This window comes from Carassius auratus, unplaced genomic scaffold, assembly GCF_003368295.1.
Source record: "Carassius auratus strain Wakin unplaced genomic scaffold, ASM336829v1 scaf_tig00006952, whole genome shotgun sequence".
Taxonomy (NCBI): Eukaryota; Metazoa; Chordata; class Actinopteri; order Cypriniformes; family Cyprinidae; genus Carassius; species Carassius auratus.
In genome coordinates, this window is record NW_020523799.1 from 1 (window position 1) to 21,965 (window position 21,965).

A 21,965-nucleotide genomic window follows, 5' to 3' on the forward strand; every position below is an offset into this window, starting at 1 on the left:
CTGAGCCTATAAACCACACAAAAATAATATAGAACGGGATTATGGTAAGTCAGTGTATGGTGTACTTAATAAAAGTCACAGCAAAAAATATTCCTACATGTTCTATTCTCAAATTTGGTTGAATAGGTTTAAGGCAACAAGGACTGCAGTGCATTGTAGGGTCATTCATTGTAACTCCCAGCAGCTGTGGAAAACAGCATTCAGTTCCACATGAATAGAGGAACATCTGTTTGAGTGTCAGCCTCTGCAGCATCACAACATTTCAGAAATATGCATGGAGATTCATCTTCAGAACAACAAAACTGGGTTCTTAATGTCTTGACTTCTTCTGATGAGCATGTGTGTTTCATTTATTCTGTTTATTCTCCTCTGTAATCACAGTGCCCCAATTCAATAAAGACAGACCATAACTCAAACGTTTTCACAGGGTGAACAATGTTCAAGTGTTCTGGAGAAAATGTCAGATTTGATCACCTGCTCTGCTGTTTCATTAGAGAGTAATTTACTCTGAGTGGTGAGACAGTGGCACTTTTCTCTTCATTCAAATGAGAAATGAGAGGAAAATTTCAGACAGTTACCTACAATTGCTGAAACAGTTTTCCATTAAAGATCTCTCTTCATTAGGAGCACTTTGACAGCTGGATTTTATTATTGGGTGTTTCTTCAATTTCAAGCATTTTTCCTGTCAAATGGATCGATTTTTTGGTATTTTTTATTAAAACTTATTATTACATTAAAACTATCTTAGACATTTTGACTATGCCTTCATCAATAATCTTATCAAAATACTTTATATATAAGATCCTTAAGCTAGACTGTCTATCTTAAATTATGAAAACCTATCAAAAAATAATTACATTTTATATATAATTTAAATTAAGAATGTAATTTCAATAATTCTGTGACTTTTATTTAGTTCAACTGTTATGTAGAATTGTAGCAAACATATGATGCTAAGAAATCAAGCCTTAGCAAAACAAATTAGTAATTTTAATAGTCGTGTTAATGGCAAATGTTGAAAAGATAAATAAACATATTTAAGACAGAGTAAAATAAACTAAAATACACATACAGTATAGCCCCTAAAAAAAACAGCTATGAACAGCCCAAAATCACCTAACAAAACACCCACCAACTAGACGCAGCGCTGTGGCTTCTCTTCCGATGTGTGGACCGCCTTTAAGGGTAGCTAAAGCTAACTTCTTTCTGAATATAATAGAAAAAGCAGCAGGCAAATACTGAGTCTATTTGGAGTTAGTTTAAAAATATTAATGGGGACATCATTTTTATAAATCCTGAATCACTTAAACTCGTTGTTGATGGAAAAACTTCAGAATAAGTCAGCTGAAGTAGCTGATGTTTTCAATAATTATTTTGTCGATTTTTCTATAAATACTATTAAATGGGTAGAGGTCATACTCAGTTGGTTAGAGTGAAGAATCGTCAATCAGGTGTTGTTTTCTTTGTCAAGCAGGTGTCCCACAAGGCTCGATCTTGGGGCCCATTTTCTTTTTTTTATGTAAATGATTTGCCAAATGTTTGTCTCAATTTTAAACATTTTTGTTACATGCTAATAGTGCATCTCAAGCTGCTGTTCAGTTAACAAACTTAATGATAAAGAAACACAGAATGGCTAAAACATAATTGCTTAAAACTAAATGTATCGAAAACTGTACGTTTTTTTTGTTGTAAATTTAAAAGCTACCGTGTGAAGCCAGATGTAGTCATAGATGGGGAGAGACTACAAGACATCTCAGATTTTAAATATCTGGGTGTATATATTGATAGAAATATCAAGAAGGTTTGCAATAACATTAAGTTAAACTTGGCAAATTTTAGATTTGTCCTCAGATGCTTGTCAACTAAGGCTGTGAAGAAGTTTATGCATTCAATGATCTGCTCACATATCACCTATTGTTTGACAAACTGGACACAAGCAAGTAATACTTCTCTCAAACCAATTCTCTCTCTATATAAACAAAATGTAAAGTTTTAGATAAGAAATCCATACACCATCAACATTGTGTATAAAATTAAACATGGACTGTCTCCTTTTGTATTGATCCAGTTTGTTAACATAGCATCAAATGGTAACAGATTAACAAGAAGTGCAGTAAGAGGTAACTGCATAGAAAAAAATTATTTAGTCAAAGAGTGTTTTGGTTAGGGCTGCTCGTGAGTGGAACTCCATCCTAACTTACATTACAAATTGTAATACTTATGCCTCTTTTAAGTTTAACTTTAAAAAGTGGTTAACTGAGAGTCAGTATTGTCAACATTAATTTTACAAACTAAATTCTACTGCCTTCTTGTCTGTTTTAATAGCTGAGATTTTTATGCTACAAACATGAGATTGCTTGGTTGAGTACTGACTGAATGATTAATGTCCCTGTTACTTGGTTGTATGCTTACATTGTATTTGCCCGAATATTGATATGAGCATGAGCTCCATCCTAAGGTTTGGTGTGGATGGAAACCATGATCTCTCACCTTCTGCAGAAGGTCAATCTCCTGCTGCTTGGCACTGAGGACAGCCAAGGCTTGTTCATGCTCTAATTCTAGCTGCTGCCTCCTCTCTGCAGCCTCTCGCATATGCTGGGAAAGAGAGAAGAGAGAGCATGAAGTGAGAGGAAACTCGATAAAGGATGAACCCAGACAGAATGAGAGCAACCATCAATCAGGGATAGTTCATCCAAAATAGAAAACACAGTTGTCATTTTCTCACCCTCATGATGACTTACTTTCTTGAGAGGAACACAAACCCATGCAATTAAAGCAGATGGGATCATGGACAGCTGTGTTAACCACTGACTTTCATTGTAAAACAGCAGCTTGGACATGATGTTAGATAACTACTTTAGTGTTGCGCGCAAGAATGTCAAAGTATGGATTTGGAACAGGGTCAGTAAATTATATCAAAATATTTGTTTTTAGGTGAAATAATTCATTTAAAATCTTTTATGTCACACCGAAACACTATCAGCTTATAAAAGATCATCAGTCTCCAGGAGCACCAGAGACAAAAATCCCTTCTAATCCTGGAATATCTGATGTAAACGCTAAGATCTCTTTCTTCCCTGACCTGAACTGACAGAATTAGGGGCCATATACACTGAACGCATTGCATTGCTATGCTTTTTCATTGTTTCTTTCTATGTAAACATGCAATTGACCACTGCGCTTATGCATTGTCTATTATTTGTCCTCTAATGAGCTAAAACGTTTGTTTTTTTAAGGGACAGTACATCCAAAAATGATTCTTTAAAGTCATTTGAAACCCATATGCTGAATCTTAAAATAACTTTCAGTGAACTGAACTGAGTCAGGGTAACACTATTTTTCATTTTTAAAAGGAATCAAATTAAGGCTGTAAGGGACAGTACAATGCATTCAAAGGATCGTTTAACAAAATATTGACTGTGCAGCAGACAAAAAAAATTGAAGTAGACAAAAACTCTAAAGTAGACTAAAACAGTTTTTTAAAGTTGAGAGTTGTGAAAATTATTACTTTTATACAGTATTTACTGTATACAGTCATTGTGAAGTCTATCCCTCAAAGCCTTGTGTTAAATTTTATATTCCATCAGTTCATCAAACAAAGTTATTGCATGACTTTAGAAGACCTGGAATATACACATAGTCACTACAGACTGTTGTTGCATGGTTTTGAGCTGCACTTCAGTAATTTTCCACAGCAAAAATAACAGCATATGGTTTTGAAATGACATGAAGGTGAGTAAATAATGACAGAATCTTCATTTTTGGGTGAACTTTCCCTTTAAGCACTGAAAACAACAGCAAAGTGTTGTTGTAAATCAAGTTTGTGTCATTTGCTTCACCCCTTTAGGTAAAGCAAAAACAGAAGTGAAGCATCATGTCAATCAGCCAGACTAAGCACAGCCACGGAGCTTCGCATGATCAATAAAGGGCTTAAGGGTCACAGCTCTGTACACGAAAGGGTGTGTGCAAACAACACAGCATGTTCAATCAGCACCGATTACTGCCCAACAAAGTCCCCAGCTCTTCTGACCTGTTAAAAGTACACAGTGACAAAACCTAGCAATTTTCTTTCCATTTGTGACATGTGAGGTTACAAGGGATACAGGGAAAGGAGGGATTTTCCATGCTGCTATGAAAGAGGAGTGCAGGGAAGAGGAAGGTTAGAATAATCTAACCTTCAGAGGACAAATAAACTGTACTGTGTGTGAAATATATTCTGGTTATCTGGTCTATTTATGTATTAATCAGTACTTATTTACTCAAGTACTTATTTATTAAATAGCTTAATCATTTTAACATATATAAATATTTGGTCAATTTATTTACTTATTCATTTATTCATTTGTGACCATTAATGTATTTATTTATTTATTTATAAAACTTTTTACCGAAGATGCATCAATATTATGTTTTAAGTTTATTATTTAATGGAAAATGTTTCGGTCATCCAGTCATAACTGCAAAATAAACCCCTTCAAGATCATATAATGATCACCCAGTTGCAGTTTATTTTGCAATAATAAGGTTTCAATATATTTCACACTTTGTACATTAATTTGTAAGTACATAACTGAAAAAAACAAGCATATTTTAAGAATATCAACACCATGTATATCTCACATTCAAAAGAAGAGCTGAGTTAGTTTATTTTGTGAGGGGAGGGTGTAATTGTGCATAACTGTTGTGTCATGCACAAACGCATTCAGCAGTGCCTCAGCCGGCCGACCATTCAGACCACATACAGCATCCAGATCAGCTGTTAGTACTCAGTACGAAGGTCCACATTCAGTTAGTGCTGGCTTCTGTAAAGTCTTTAGAGATACCTGATTAATGAAAATATGGAGGGAGGCAGGGAGAAGGGAGGGGCAGGAGAGGGTTAGATGTTAGGGGAGGGGTAAGGCGCTCCAGGACTCCTAGTCGATCACAGATCCACACTTTGAGGTGTACGACAGCTCTAAAACCATAAAAGAGTACAAGGGGAGTAAAAGAGGTAAAAAAAAACAGATGTAAGTGGAGGTCAAGCTATAAATCCTTATACATTGCCAGCCGGATTTCCTGAAACATCTGTCATGATGATCTGTCAGGTACTGACATAGATCACACTAAGATAAAGGACTACCATTTTCACTCTGTCTCAACACATTTTGACTCAGTCAACAAGAAAGCTAATCAGGCAACCAGTCAAGCAAATGTCCAGATCATAATTTTTCTACTTTATTTTTTACCGCAAACTTCTGATTTTAGGTTGGAATGACTTGATATGGTAAAAAACATGTTCTGAAACACACAAAGTAAATGAAATTCACAAGTAAAGTAAATTAAATTATATTATTATATGAAATAAATAAATACAAATGTATATTATTAGTTTTTTTTTTTTTTGGGTGGGGTGGGGGGGACCCCCAAGATCTTTGACACAATTCGAACACTGAATAAAATGTATTATTATGTATTCCATAATGAAAATGAAGCCTATTTTATGGCCATAAAGAGTGTTTACATAAATAGTTGTGACATTATTTTATGAATATTATGCACAGATTAAATTCTTATTACAGTAATCTAAAAAAAGGTCATTTTCAATAGTGTAATTATTTAATTGTATTATTAAGGAAATATTTACACATCACTGTATAAAAGTATTTGTTATAAAGCTGTAACTTATATTCACAGACATACAGACAGATGATTGATAGATAGATAGATAGATAGATAGATAGATAGATAGATAGATAGATAGATAGATAGATAGACAGACAGACAGACAGACAGACAGACAGACAGACAGACAGAGTGCCCGCCATTAATATCGGCACCCTTGGTAAATATGACAATAGGCGGCTGTGGAAATAAATCTGCATTATTATTATTATTTTTTGATATTTTATTCAAGAAATTCTCAAAAACTCGAACCTTTCAATGAAGCATAATTAAAAATCACGAGTTTAAAGTTTAAAGCATACAATTCACATGGACCGACCGTCACGAAGAAAGCACGCAATTATGTAGGTTACATGCACACTTCACAAGATCTCACAGCTGGATTCAGCTAAGTTTGCAAGGTTTGTGAAATGAAATGTTCATTAGCAATTCAAAGATTTGTTTAAATGATGTAAATGTGAATTTGCTTAATGCTGATGGCAAACAAGAAAGTATTATAATGTTTGCCTTTCTATTGCTAATAATATAAAAGCAATGGTTATAATAGTTTTTGTACATATTAATTCCCTTGTTTAACCCTCTGGAGTCTAAGGGTATTTTGGGGGCCTGGAGAAGTTTTGTCATGCCCTGACATTTGTGCTTTTTCAGTTGCTTATAAACATCTAAATGGCTAAAGTCTAGTCTCATTGTAATCCGCACAAACTGGGCTATAATAATATGTGAGCAGCATGTATGTACATTAGGGGTGTAACGTTACGTGTATTCGTACCGGACCGTTTTCGGTACAGGGCTTTCGGTACGGTGCACGTGTGTACTGAATGACGGAATGCAATATTTTGTGCGCAGAACATAAGTACATTTTCGTGTTTCCAAATGAACATATTAAGTGGCGGAAGTCTCCGCGTTCAGCGCAAATCCCGCCCTGCAGCTGATTCTAAGGCCGGCGACACACTGGATGCGTGGCGCATGCGTCTAAGCTGCGTGGCGTGTCTGTTTTTAATTCGACTCCCATGTTAACAGGTTAGAGCTTGCAGACTGTCTGCGTGAGACGCGCATCGCGGAAAACGCGTGCATGCTAGAAATAGAACCGATGCCTATTTTTCACGCGACACGCAAGCGTTTTGGATGCGTTTCCAGGCAAAATAGAATAGAAAAATTTGTTTATATGTCATTTTGTACACAAATACATATTAATTCATGACACTTTGATGTGTGAAAGTCTATAGGTTGACATAAATTCAGATATAAATGTAAATAAAAAAATAAATTAATAATTATTGATTTTCAAATATTGCACCTGTCAAACATAGTCTATTTGCCGTCAATACTGTTGACGGTGTCCTTTTATCAGTAGGCTTTATATTTATGCTCAACATGAAGTATAGATTATTGTTGTCGTGACAAGAGCCTTTATTAACCAATATTGTGATTTTTGTGTACCGTTACACCCCTAATGTACATGATGGTGTTTTTGAGAAAAAAAAATGTTATGCGAGGTTAGTGAAAAAACAAAAAAAATGTTAATCACTTGAATAAGGCCATAAAACACATACAGAACATTGGTTCCCGGGACTTTTGAGAACTGGAGCTTGTAGCCTAGAATTTTTCTTTCTAAATTATGTGAAAATCATCTTGTTTACTCAAAACAATATATTGATTTAAATTTTCTAAGACACTTTTATTTTTGTAAAAGTCATATGCGAGTAGGCGTCAACTATCATGAATCTCATTTTGATTTACACGTGAGAAGACAAAGACCCGCATAATGAGCTGCATAATGAGCTGCATAATGAGCTGGATAATGAGCCTTTAAGTCAGCTTGTGTCACTGAGAGGCAGGGGCGGAGCTAGGGGGTGGCCAGGGGTGGCCATGGCCACCATGGAAATAATCACGGCCACCCCGATGTAATTGCGATCTATCATAAATAATAATAATAGTTTCTTAGATTTTGATCAACATGACCTCGATCGATCATGGCAAAATGATTACGTTCGGACTGTGAAACTATCGCGACAGTTTAATCACTAGTCACTTACAGGCAAATGCGCTATCGTGAGAGTTTCTGTAGCGCGTTTCTTTCCAGCATTTGTAAAAAGTCGAGGACTGAGAGAGACGAGAAGAGAAGCTTCGCTTTTGTGCCTGGTTAAACTCGTGTTCGGGCACACAAACACATCTTTTCAGGTGAGTTACGCTGCTTTTTCTTCTGTTTGGGTGCATTCAAGCCCCGCGATTCAGTGAAACATTAGAATTTGAATAGAGCGTTCAGTGCCGGGGGCAGAGTCACATTAGGTATAATGAAGGGAGACGTGAAAAACAAACATTGCGTTGTTTTCATATGGATTACTTTATCACAGAATAGTTGTTTTCGGCGGCACTTGTTTAGCTTAAAACATGTCAGGCTTTCTATAGATATCTCGCTCATGTCTCTATGTTGAGTATTCACTGAGTTACAGTTCATTTTAATGACGTGTTTGTAAATGAAGATCAGCGCAGACAAAGGCTGTAGACAGCACACCTTGTTTGTTATCTTTATTTTATAAGTGCACAAAGTTTTGTTGTTATTATTTCTGTATACAAAAAAGTAGACCCTTCACAGATTCGATTGATGTTCGATTGATGCTCAAACTGAAAGTGTAATTTAAGTTCTTTTCGGGGCTATCCAGAGAAAGTGCCTCATAACGCATATATGCGTTAATCGACTCCAAAGGGTTAACTGTTCTGTCTGATTATTAGACAGACTTCTATCTGAATTAGACAGAACTGTTAATGATGACAGCAAACAAGAGGGAGAATGTGAGCACTTTGTGCTCAGGCACTGCCTTTCTCAGCGTTGTCAAAATAAAAGTCCCACCTTGAGCCCATTGGCCAAGCAGAAAAACTTATCACAGGATTATAAATATGAGGAACACAGAGGCCAAATAATCTTAATCATCCAACACAAGGAGTAAAACCAGAAATAGTTCTGATGTGCAGAGCCAGATTGTTGAGCTTCACAAAATAGAAAGTGGCTGTAAGAAAAGAGATAAATCATTGAAAATCTCTATCAGGGCGATAATTAAGAGGTTCCAAATAAACTAAAGATGTTACAAATCTATCTGGAAAAGAACGTGTGCCTATATCATCATTATGCACTGTGAGGAGGAGAGTTTCAGTGGCCAAATACTCTCCAAGGATCACAGCTGGAGAATTGCAGAGATTAGTTGAGTATTGGGGTCAGAAAGCCTTTTTGGCAGCAAACCCACCAGATGGGTTAAGTACAAACAGTGATAAAAAAGTACCCCATGCCCAGTCCTCTGACCTGAACCCTATAGAAAATGAGTGGAGTGAACTGAAGAGAAGAAACACTAATATGGAGCTGTGAATCTGAAGGATCTGGGGAGATTCTGAATGAAGGAATGGTCTCTGGTCTCTTATCGGGTGTTCTCCAAACTCTTGAGGCATTATAGGAGAAAACTCAGAGCTGTTATCTTGGGAAGAGGACGTTGCAATAATTGGGTGCCAATAACTGTGGCCAACATGAACTAGAGAAAGCATTTATTTCACAATGAGATTTTTTCCCCACTTTGATTTACTTCAGTGATAACTGCAACTGCAACTTTTTGAATGAAAGATCAAAAGGATAAGCAATGCAGATTTATTTTCACAGCCATCTTTGCTCATATTTACCAAGGGTGCCAATATTAGTGGAGGGCACTGTAGATTGATAGATGTTAATGTAATACTTTATGTAACCATAATTAAAATAATCTTACAATGCAAACTGACAAGTTACAGAAGAAACTGTCCAAACATAGGCTTCATTTTCTTTTTCCATAACTTGTTTTTTTTTTATGTGTTCTACATTGACACGTCTGGCGGGTTCTCACCTTCAGCACCTGCTCTAGGTTCTCCAGTTTGCCTTGGAGCTCAGTCCTCTCCAACAGAGCACAATCTCTCTCCACTGTCACAGTGTACAGAGCCTCCTGCAGCTGTTCATACTCACTTTTCACCTGATAGAGAGAGAGAGAGAGAGGCAGATATTAACAGAAGATTACGTCTTCCACACACACGTCTTCCACAGTTTGCCCTCTGACCTCTGTTATAAAGGTGAAAGGTCATTCCATCCTCCCAAAACACACATCAGTGCCTTGGCCGACTGGTTTGTACGCAAGTTTCACACACTGGTACTCATGCAAATGACACATTTCAAAGTCCCGTTCCCCCATCATTCCCTGTTCTCGGTCTCTTTAGGCCACATATATACAAATTTGAAAAGTCTGATTTTATTAATGTCAAAAGGATCACAGAACAGGTTTACTTTATTTCCTTCATACCAGTTATTAAGGTGAGAGTTTAAACTAGTAGTTATGAGTGTCAAACTGTCTGTGGTGGTTGTCTTTGGATCTGTTTGAAACCATGTATGAATAAGACCATCTGGACCCACGTGGCCACAAGCCTAATAGGTGAAACTATCAGCATGCTCTAGATGCTCATGTCCCGACCAGGAAACCTCCAGGCACATCTGTTCCACTGTTCCATATAAAAGGTTTCCCCAAAGGATTCAATGCTATTAAATACTCTGATCAATTGAAAATGACATATTCTGTTTGTCTTTGTCCACTGGCATGTGATATCCGGAGTGAGTGTAGTCAGCACTGAGCTCTGGGGTGAGAGTCGTGTTTTTAGAGAGGGAGGGCAGAGGGGTTGACGTCCTGTATCGATCACAGTGTCAGTCATAATAAAAAGCTGAGCTGTCAGAGACAGAGGCAGTACTCACACTCCACGCCTTTCCAGTCTGACACTCGTCTCTTATCTGCAACCTGACCTGAAGTGAACACCCACTGCAACAGCAATTACAGCTGAATACGTTTGTTCCAGAGGAAATATGTTTGACCTATTACACTTGTATTGTTGATTCTTATGACATATAACTGGCATGTTGTTAGATAGTGATGGTGGCATTGAGCAAATAACCTTTGTGTACAAATTAAAGAGAACATTTCAGCAAAATTGACAATACTTACTTTTAATAAAATATTTTATTTTATTTTATTTTACATGACATATTATGATGTTGATGTTATGATGTTTTTATAATCATAAATTACATTTCAATATTGAAACAACCTCTGCTATTACCGATGCCATGTTTGGCAGGTAAAACAAAAAATGTATTTAATCATTTCATGATTAAACTATATCTAATCCAAGTACTCGTTTATTATTTTCAGCTTTACATATCGTGCTTTGAATGTTGTTTAAAGCAATGTGCACCCTGTTCATTCATTAAATTTACATTGCCAACATTTGCATACTTTAAAGGGAACATTCATTCCCCTGCAAGAGAAAACCACAGAGACACAGATTAAGCCTAGTCCTAAAGGAAAATAAATAAATAATAACAATTAAAACAAAACAAAAAAATGTATGGAGAAAACCAATTTACTCAGTAGTTCAGTCGACACTTTATGTCAAGGCATTATATGCACTTAGGAACAGTGTTTTATTTTATTTTATATTTAAATTTTTCTGTTTTCATTCTATTTCTAAGATTTTTTATAATTAATTTCCTATTTGTGTTTTGTCAATGTTATTATTGTTTTTTAATGTGTCTATATGGTTTGAAATACATTTTAAATGCAATTTCTTAAATCAGTTACCTTCATCAGAATATTATATAAATACAAATAAATAAATACAAATAAAAAATAATAGTTTTAACCTCAGTGTCCTAAATCAGTGTGTTTTTTTTTATTTTTTATCAAGGAACCACTACTATTTGATCACAATAATTATTTTAATAAATATTAAAGATAGAACTGGTAGGTATTAAGAAATAGTGAAAGCACTCTTTTCTCACTTATTTTTATTTTATTATTTGAATTGATTTGATTTTAGAAAAGATTCAGCAGTATGCAGTTAAGTGTGCATGGAAGAGATGCGTTTTCAGCTGTTTCTGGAATATTGTCAGGGACTCTGCAGTCTGGACAAGGTTAAGAAGATCATTCCACAAGCAAGGAACACATTTTAATGGGTTTGCGGTGTAAGCTTCATACCAAAAATTGTTTTTATAATACAGGTATGTATGTATAGGCCAGGCGTGAAATACATCAGTTAACCTCTGCCTGACTTCCAAAGGGTCAAGACAGTGAAGACACTCATCTAATAGTCCTGCTCTGCTTTCCAGTAATGCTGAGCCACTAACAGAGTGGATAGACATAAGTTGTGTAGATGGAGCAACTACCATCTTGATGACAGCCATTCTGATCGCTGGGACAGAGCTGTAAGTTCACTGATGTCTCACTCTGAAACAGCTATTTGAGTGGGGGGTAAACTCACAAAATAAGTGATGCATGAAGGACCATTCTTTTCAAGCAAGGGCAGGCTCACATGAGCTCTCAGTTTAGCATCGTAACATAATGAGCTATATGTGATCCTAATTTTTGTTAGTTGTGTTGTTTGATTGTAAATATTTTGCAGTTAAGTATATTATATTGTGCCATATATAAAAAATAATAATTAAAATATGCCAAACTACACAGAATTTTATTTTCATTTATTTATTTTCTGTACCCCTTTGGGATATTTTATTTTACACCTCCCAAACATTATCAGAATGAAGTTTAATGTAGAAGTTGAATTTGATTAGAAGCTGAATATTAAAGTCACTCTATGTATGAACTGTAATTTAAACGTGTTTTAAATTAATAGACAGGAAAGTAAAATTCAGCCTTCCTGCTTCCACTCTTCTGGGAAGGTTTTCCGCTAGACTTTGAAACTTAGCTGCGGGGATTTACTGTCATTTCCTCCCAAGTTCTCCTATAATGAGTTGTACTCTTGTATGAGTTTCTTACTTCTGTTAAACACCAAGGACAATATATTTTGAAGAATGTTGGTAACCAAACAGTAAACGGTAACCATTGACTTCCATAGTATTTTTTCCATTCTTTGGAAGTCAATGGCTGCCGTCATTGTCCATGTGACATCAGCGGTTCAACTGTAATGTTATGCTTCATGGTACTCTTGTGAACGTGCATCAAAGACTGAGAAGGAAGAGTAGAAATTGTTGAATAAAATCATTATTTTAGTTTTCTTTGGGCACAAAAGGTATTCTTGTACCTTCATAATTTTAAGGTTGAACCACTGATGTCACATGCACTATTTTAATGATGTCCTTACTACCTTTATGGGTCTTGAACATGTCAGTTGTGTTGCTGTTTATGCAGCGTCAGAAAGCTCTCGGATTTCATTAAAAATATCTTAATTTGTGTTCTTGTTGTCTTACAGGTTTGGAACGATATGAGGGTGAGTAATTAATGACAGAATTTTTCAGAATTTTGGGGTAAATATCACTTTAAAGCAAAAACAAAAACATTCAGCACATTGCTAGAACTCAAACCATAAACTATGGGAAGTGTTATACTTTATTACTTATAAATATCACACTTATAGCCCTCCTGATGATTTTGAATTACTGGCGTTCCTTTATTTATTCTGTCTTTTCTTTCTCTCCCCTTTTCTTTCCTCTGTATTGCCATCGGCCTCAAAGGCACTGCATTCATAAATTACTAATGAGGGAGTAGGGATCCTGTTTTGCAAAAGCGTTTGACAACACACCTACTCGGACGTTTCGGACACGGCCTACCTTCCAACAGCTCAGCAGGAGGACATCGCTCTGCCAGGATGGGATGCCAAGATGTGCCTCCAACTAAACACTGACACAGACATGACTAAAAGATCACACTTGCAGGTGTGAGACAGAACTAGGGGAGATCAGAAAAATGCACATCCAAGACTAAACTAGATGATTATAGTTCAGAGTGGCAGTATCAGAAGACATAAGCAATGGAGCCCAATGAATACATGCTGCTAGATTATATGATCCTAACCGACCATTTAACAGAAAATGTACAAATAAATATAGTTCAGAATAAATAAGTCTGGAATAATTAACATTATTTACCGCTGTTGAAAAAAGTCCCTTATTATCTGACAATGAATAATAGCGGTTTTATTTTCGAATATATGAAAAGTTTGGTTCCAAAATCCAATAAATCCATTATGATTAATTTGAGTAAAAATGTGTTTTCTTTATCAAAAAAGTGGCAGGATGAAAACCAATATTTTCTGTTTCAAACTTTCACATAGCATATTTAGTTTAGAATAACATGAGTGGTCAGGTTTTGATTTTCAAAGATTTATTATAAAATTGTATTATTTTTTCCCAAAATGCAATAAATCCATGATACATTTTTTTTCTTCCAAAATGCAATAAATCCATGATACATTTTTTTTTCTTCCAAAATGCAATAAATCCACTGAATCAATATGAAAGTTATTTTTCATATTGGAGCTGATGAAAATACACAACATTGTAAGGTGATAGTATACGACAGCATCTGAACTTGGTCAATACTAATCTTATATACAGGCACCGGACTAAAAAATGCATTCATCAGTCATCGCTACCAAAATGATTTCAACGGGTCATCTTGTTAATGCTTTAAATTAATTACAGCGACAAAATACAATTTAATCACAAACAAGAACATGGCAACATCACATTAAACCACAGAAATTCCAAAATGACATTTCCCTTACATTCATCTTTGCCATGTTACATTTATTTAATTGACTAGTGCTATGTGCTGTAAAAAACATAAATGGCATTAATAAAAACACTAACACTGACAAGCTACGCAATATTGCATTCATAATCGAATACGATTCATCTAATGAACATGATATAGCGTAGCTTGTCAGTGATCTACGGCTCTATGTATTTAAATGCATCTGAATAATTTCCATTTGAAAGCATGTGATTGAGATTTAGCGGAACTATTAATCACAGAACCGGCTTTACTGACGAGATGCGAATGACAATTACATGCGATTTATCATGCAGCCCTTGTTTGTTGATCACAAAGTGCAAAGAGGATGAGGGAAACTAGGACACTGGTGTATTCAAAGCACCGCCATTACTGTCTAGAGTGCGTGGAATGGTGCGCTGTGATTGGTTGAGCAGATATGTCGCATTCAGCAAAAAAGGGAGACTGGAACGATCACGATTTCCATAAGAAATTAACTGAATAACTGATTATAACTGACTAGATATCAATAGATATGCTGTGTTACACACAAACATACAGGCCCAAAACTGACCTACAATGTCATGTAAAACAATATTTCTTGACGCTGTCATAAACCAATCCTTCAGGAAATTGCTTTTCCATGACTACACACAAAAGACCCTCACCTCAAGATCAACATCACATTCGATATCAACTTCACTATCCAGGAAATTACATTTTTACCCCGTAAGGACCAACACACAGGCACATAGGCTATCAGAGCAGACACATATAAATGGTGGATTAGAAAAACCCCCAAAATATAATTTTACCAAGAGATAAAAGGAAGTAGAAATGTGCCCTTTGACTCACGAAAGCTCCAGCGCTTTCTGGAACAATTTTATAAAACCAAAGCATAAACACAGTGTATCTGAATACTGCACTAATTTAGGTGAAAAAAAAAATATTAAAAGAAAAAAAATAAAAAAATAAATAAACATACATTTACCCTGCCACTTCCATTCCAAGTTTGGAAAAAGTAAGACTTTTTAACTTTTTGAAAGAATATGATGCTCACCCAGGCTCCATTTATTTAATCAAGAATACAGTGAAAACAGTAACATTGTGGAATATTATATTCTTAAAGACAAACTACTTTAAAAAATATAATTTATTCCTGTGATGTCAAAGCTGAATTTTCAGAAGCCATTTCTTCAGTGTCACATGACCCTTCAGAAATCATTCCAATAAGCTGATTTGCTGCTCAAGAAACCTTTACTCTTATAATCAGCCGAAAGCAGTTGTGCTGCTTTATATTTTTGCTGAAATCATGACAATTTTTTTATTTTCAGGATCCTTTGATGAAAAGAAAGTTCAAAAGAGCATCATTATCTGAAACAGAAATCTTTTGTAACATTCTAAATGTATTTACTGTCCCTTCTAAACAATATAATGCATCCTTGATTTTTTATTAATTACTATTCATTTGGAAAAGTATTCATTTCTTTCACAACAACAAAGAATCTTACACTCCAATGGTAGATAATAAATATTTTTGTATGACAATAAATAAATCAATTAGTACTGTCAATTGATTACAAAATAACTAATTAATCACATTTTTTATGAAAGGAATCACGATTAATCCCAGTTTGCAGTTTGCTGAAACATTGCTCAACTTTGCAGATGTATGTGTAACTAAGATATTTACGCTCAAGTCAAACCTTATTCTTCCAGCATTTCTCCTTTAGCATAAACCAAAATCGGCATGACATTTATATCTCGGCACAAATCCTCCATACTCATACAGCGGGCATTTATACAATCACTCAGAGATGAACTCATCAATCTCACGAGTGAGAGGGTGGTCACCGGCGTGCTCCAGCGGGGCAGAGGGACTCGGTGGATTGAGTTAGAGGATGCTGAAATGTGTGACGGGCGGCTCAAGGCCTCCAGCTTTATGAGGAACAATACTCCTCTTCCACTCAAGTGGCAAAAACACCATTAGTGCTCTCCACCAGGGAACAAATGATAGGGCGAGCGGATTACAATGCCATTGTGCGTGTATAAGTGAGTAGACGATGAGGGTTTACTATCTAGCCATAAGCCACAATGAGACAGACTGCTTACCTGCTCATACTTTGCTGCCTTCTGGGTATCGGTGAACAAGCGGAGATTCAGACGTGCTTTCTCCTGCAGAACATGCTGAAGCTCACTCTCCTGTCAAGACACACACACACACACAGAAAGGTTAGATACTCAGTTTTGTAGTACACATTTTCAAACTCTAGCAGAAATACTCACAGGCACACACTGAAAAACACACGTTTAGATGGCAGGGTGTATTTCTGGTAAGAACAGAGAGTTTCCAACACAGCTAGTGTTAGTCAATGCATTATTCATTTTGAGAAGAGTGAGACAGGGAGAGAGTAAGTGAGCGAAGACAGTAAGAGAGAGAGGGACGTTGCGGCCCATCTGTCTAAGAAAGACTGACACTGAGGGTTTGAACTACAGAGATCACTAGTCAACTGAAATCGTCTCCACACAACACATCTAGAACAGTCTACATAGACGAGGAGAAAAAGAACCAGAGAGAGAGTCCATCACTACATCAGCATCTATCTATTTTTTTTTTTAACTTTGCATTTGTGACAGAATCAGCATATTAAAATGATTTCTGAAGGACCATGTGACACTGAAACCTGGAATAGCGACTACTGAAAATGCAGCTTTGCCATCACAGGAACACATTATATTTTCAAATACACATTAAATACATTTTCTTTTAAATCACAACAATGCTACTTTTGTTAATATTTTAGTTATCAAAGGAACAACCTAGGTGAACATAACACTCTTCTTTAAAAATTTGGATTTTAATTTATTTTGGTGCATAACATTTTAAATCAAAATAATACCACTTTATTTAATGTTTTATTGATCAATAAAAAAATATTAAAATATATGTACCAAAACACAGAACTACGCAATTTAACCTAATTTATTTTACTGCAAATGAATTATATTTATTTTTGAGTTGATTTTTATATTCTTTATATTCTTCACATTGTAATGTTTTACTATTATTTCACAGATTGTGCATTGTATTGTCAGACCAATGAAGCACACTAAACTGAAATCAAACATAACTGAGAGAGACAGAGAGAGAGAGAGAGGAAGTAAGATTGAGAAGTACAAGAAAGTAATGCTGATGAGGCACTACCCAAGAGAGGAGAGCACACAGCACATCAGACAGCATGCTGCTTTTATGACTGAATCATCTGTACACCTTTAAATAGCTCTGTGTAATTAGGTTAACTTCTCAAATGATTGGTTAATCTTCCATGCTGCAGAAAATTTGCATACGCCCCCTAACCAAACCCCCATCCTACACAGTTTTCTCCCCTCACTGCAAGAGAAAAACGTATTTACATTCCACCAACATTCACGTGGTCTGACACTAGCATCACTTACTCAAGTTATCTTCAGGCAAGAACCACAAATGTAAGTATTCATGTGTTCACGTGTGCATCTCCGTGTGTGTGGCCTCAGATATGTCGGAGCACAAAAATATTGACTTCCTGCTCTAAAGACAATGTATCGCTCATAGTGGAGATTCCCAGCCACATATCCCAGACGTGAAAATATATGTACAGTATTTCACTTTATTAAATCTATAAATAGAAAATAATTTACACTAATAAAGCTCAATGAGAAGTAATGTAATTGTAAATGTAATACAGACCAAAATGATAATAAACAAATAAATAAATAAATAGGTTCAAACGTCAGTGACTTTCCTTCATAAAAGCACACTACATTTTTAAATGTTTTCCAATATCGTGATAATAACATATACCGTGATAAAAGCTTTAGCAATTAATTGCAACGTGAAAATCTGATACCGGCATATCCCTAGCACACATACATACATAGACACACACACACACACACACACACACACACACTGCTTCATAACAGAAGATCACCTCCATTTCTCTCCATTCACTCTCATCGAAAGGCCATTGTCATTTCAACTAGCGTCAATTCGCTGCAGTCACTTCCAATCTCTCCTGAGCCGCACATGATTGCATTGGCAGCCCACTCTCTGAACATCGATCCAAAAAAACTCTGAACGGATGAAAGACTTGACTGACCCAGTGTAGAGGAGAGAGAGAGCAAGAGAGCTAATGATTACAGATTAGACACATATAAACTTGATTCACATCGAATGTGTAACACTAACAAATCGCATGAAACAGCCCAGGAGACTGAGCACCGTTTCTGCAGCACCATCATTTGCATGAGCAAATGAACGAATGGTAAAAAAGGGAGGGGATGCCATGAGGGAGGTCGTTACAAAAACATTCTATTCATTCTGCTGGAAGAGCCCTGCTAATAATGTATTAGAAGTGAAGCATACACTAATCACACACACACACACACACACACACACACACACACACACACATGCTTGTTTCTGGAACCCTCTGCTCTCTGCATCAGAACATGTTATATGATTATGTTCAGAACAACATAATACTGGCAATAATGCATATTTACCTTCTTGGTTGCCTGTATTGAACTTTGTATTGCATAAAGCACAGTGAGAGCTGGTAAAAAAAAAAAAAAAAGGAAAAATATACAGTACGGCTGTCTCTATTTAATGCCGCTCCATCTGAAAGCAGGTGATGGAGATTTAGCGATAATCAAGGAAATACAGATAGATAGATAGATAGATAGATTAAAGTGTTGTCTGTTCCTTGGTTCCTTTGTCCAGTGTCATCTATACAAGTGCTACGTGTGTGTTTTCCTGCCTGCCCTGTGTTACCCTGGTTGTGGATTATTAAAGACTCTAATTATTATTAACTATTAACCCATACATCTTTGTTCTCCTTCACTCCTGCACCCTAGTATTGTGACAGAAACAGTGTATATGCATCAATCAAGTGCTACTTATTCAGTCCTGACTAAAGCTTTTATTTTATTTTTGGATGGTGTTGTAGCCAGACACCCTGCTTTGTGGAAGATGTCCAGTCGAAGAGAGGGTAATGGATGTCAGGCCCTTCCAGGAAATAAGCGCCACTGACCTTTGAGACGACACAATCTGTTCTGCTTGCTCACCAAACACGTCTCTCTCTTTGCAAGCACTCCGTTCAAGAGAGAGCTAGCATATTCCTATTGACACCAGGATTCATGCTACAATGAGCACGAAATATGGTAATACTGAGATTGTGAGTATATGACTAAGGTCATAAAGGGGTTTTTAATTTAATGAAAAAAATATGAGTGGTGCTTTCCAAGGCAAAATTCATCATATATCATTAAAGTGGTTGCCAGGCAGTTTGCTACGTGACTGCTAATTTGTTTTTTAGCATGTTGCTAAATCTACAGTTTGAGTTACAGTCCTTCTTATCTGTGAGGACCACTCAACAGAAGCATGACCTTAAAATAGAACAAGCAAGAATAAGTCCCACTGGCAAAGTCACAACTAGGCACTTCACTAACACACGTCTACATACCAGAGGCACTACCCCCGTCTGCATGTTTACACAAAAACAGAACAGTGACATGACAACAATCGTATACCCACAGAGCTAATCATCTTTGACCCAATAAAGAGGCAAATACTAAATACATACAATTTGCATATGCTTTATTGAATATTTTCTTGTTTGATTCTCATATGAATAATCTCTGATCTAACGCTTTAGATGATGGTCCTACATATCATTTCTTGCTCCAAGAAAGCATATGTTTTCCACTCAGACAATGTCACATATAGGGACAAAGCTAGGAATACTGTGTCTCAAAGTATTTTAGTTTTTTAAATCATATTCATTTAAACACTTAAAAAAATCTGTTTTTATTCAGCAATGATGCATTGATTATATTGTTGTTTTTACTGTAATCCTGTGATCAAATAAATGCAACTTTGTTGAAAATTTTAAAACTCTTACCAACCCCTTCACCCTGTGCCAGACGTTCACTCACTCAATTTAAAATACTTCACAGACTACATTTTTACCAATTCAAAACTGGCTAGAATCTATCCTAACTATTAGTCCTGCATGCATCAGATGCCTACACTCGCCAGCCACAACAGCCCATATGATTTAGTCATGCCGAAAAATTGGGAGGGATTTTGGAGAGATATGTAGCGCGTGTCGCGGCGCAAGTGCAACCCTCCCTCTCAATTAGTAAATAACGGAAATGAAGCGGAGAAAGAGTACACGTTTCTAAATTTGGCCAGCGACCAGAAGATCAAGATTCGCTCAAGAGACTGTGTCAACAACAAGGGTAGAAGGAAATGACAACAACACTGGCTGCATTAGAAACAGTAAGTGTATTAAAGTGATTGCAATAATAAAAAGGGAAAAAATATATATAATAATAATAATAATAATAATAAAAGTCAGAGTTTCAATACATCATCAAAATCAACAAACAAAATAAATAAAAATAACAGAGAATATAGTTACCCCCAAAAAGGGGTAATAGAGAATAAAATAAATTAAAAGAATGAAATTAGTAAATGTATCCTCCTTATAACCCTTATATATTTAAATGTCTATTTTTCTATTTTCTATTTCAATTTGTCTATTCCTTCTATTTTATTAATTGTTTTGTCTATTTATTTTTTAACTATTTAAACTCAACCTAATAAAGTTAAATGACCCTTAATTTGCTAATATAGAATATAGATACATAAAATAATAGAATGTATATTTCACCTATTATTGTGTTCTATTGGCTTATTTAATATAGATAATAACTTTGAATTTGACTGTAAATACAATTCTTCCAAATTACCTTTCCACTCTTGTTCTTCAGAAAAAAAAAAAAAAAAAAACCAAATAATTTCACAGTGGAATGAGTAAAAATAGAGAGAAGAGAAAAAAAACACAATGGATCAACCTTGCTTACAATAACAGTCCCAATGTGGATTAGGGTTTCACCAACTTTAGCTCTAGTTCAGTGCTGCTTACACGAGATCCATCTTCCGCAATTGAGTTCTGAGCAACACAGTTCAGTCAGAAAAAAAAAATGAAGGAAAGCGTGTGCACAATCCTACCAATCTCTCGATTCGCGTAGTTCGATCCGTATTTGGGCATGGCTCGCCAGTTCCTGCTCACAGACTCCTTTTTAGTGCAATGCAGGAACAGTTCAAGTTCAAAGTCTTCTTCGCCGATCGTCTGGTTCCAGAAAATGTGCTGCACCCGACTCAAAAGATGATTGAAGATAGAAGATAGATAGAAGGACAGAAAAAAACCCAACCAAGAGAAATCTAATTTTCTAAATATGAAGGTTTCAGATAGGTGACACTCCAACCTCTCCGAGTTTCTCTCTCTCCTGGTAACAGTTTGCACCAGCATCAATCGTGATAAACGGCTGATGATGTTCAATTCACATCTCTTCCTCAAAATCTGTTTTTTTCTTAACACGAATGCTGAATTCTATATTCTAATTTTGTTTTCTTCTATTTTCAGGACCGTGTCGCAACTGCTGTTTCTCACTCTCGCATCGCGCGTTCTCTCTCGCACTCCCGCGCACAGCTCCGATCATAGGGCGGGGCTTACTCTTCGCTCTCCTCATTGGACCAATTTTAAACTTGTTTTATTTGAATAATAATAAAAAATATGTTTCTAAAATAGTTTTCTCTTTTTTTATGCATTTCCTATTTCAAAAATGTTATGAAAATAAAGTGCTGATTTACATATTTACGAGTATTATGGTATTTTTTTCCTTTAATAT

The 21,965-nt window shown here is 35.9% G+C and overlaps 1 protein-coding gene across 1 annotated transcript; it reads right to left on the reverse strand.

The window, feature by feature from the left end:
• Positions 1-2,490: 2,490 nt before the first annotated feature.
• LOC113071313 (peripheral-type benzodiazepine receptor-associated protein 1-like) lies at positions 2,491-18,121 on the reverse strand (the record flags this gene model as incomplete). The annotated part of the gene is made up of 4 exons (XM_026244682.1): positions 18,116-18,121; positions 16,341-16,430; positions 9,528-9,650; positions 2,491-2,595 (listed from the first exon to the last, which is right to left on the reverse strand). Coding segments are annotated over exons 1-4 (324 nt in total), but the record flags the coding sequence as incomplete, so codon positions are not given.
• Between the last annotated feature and the right edge of the window lie 3,844 nt (positions 18,122-21,965).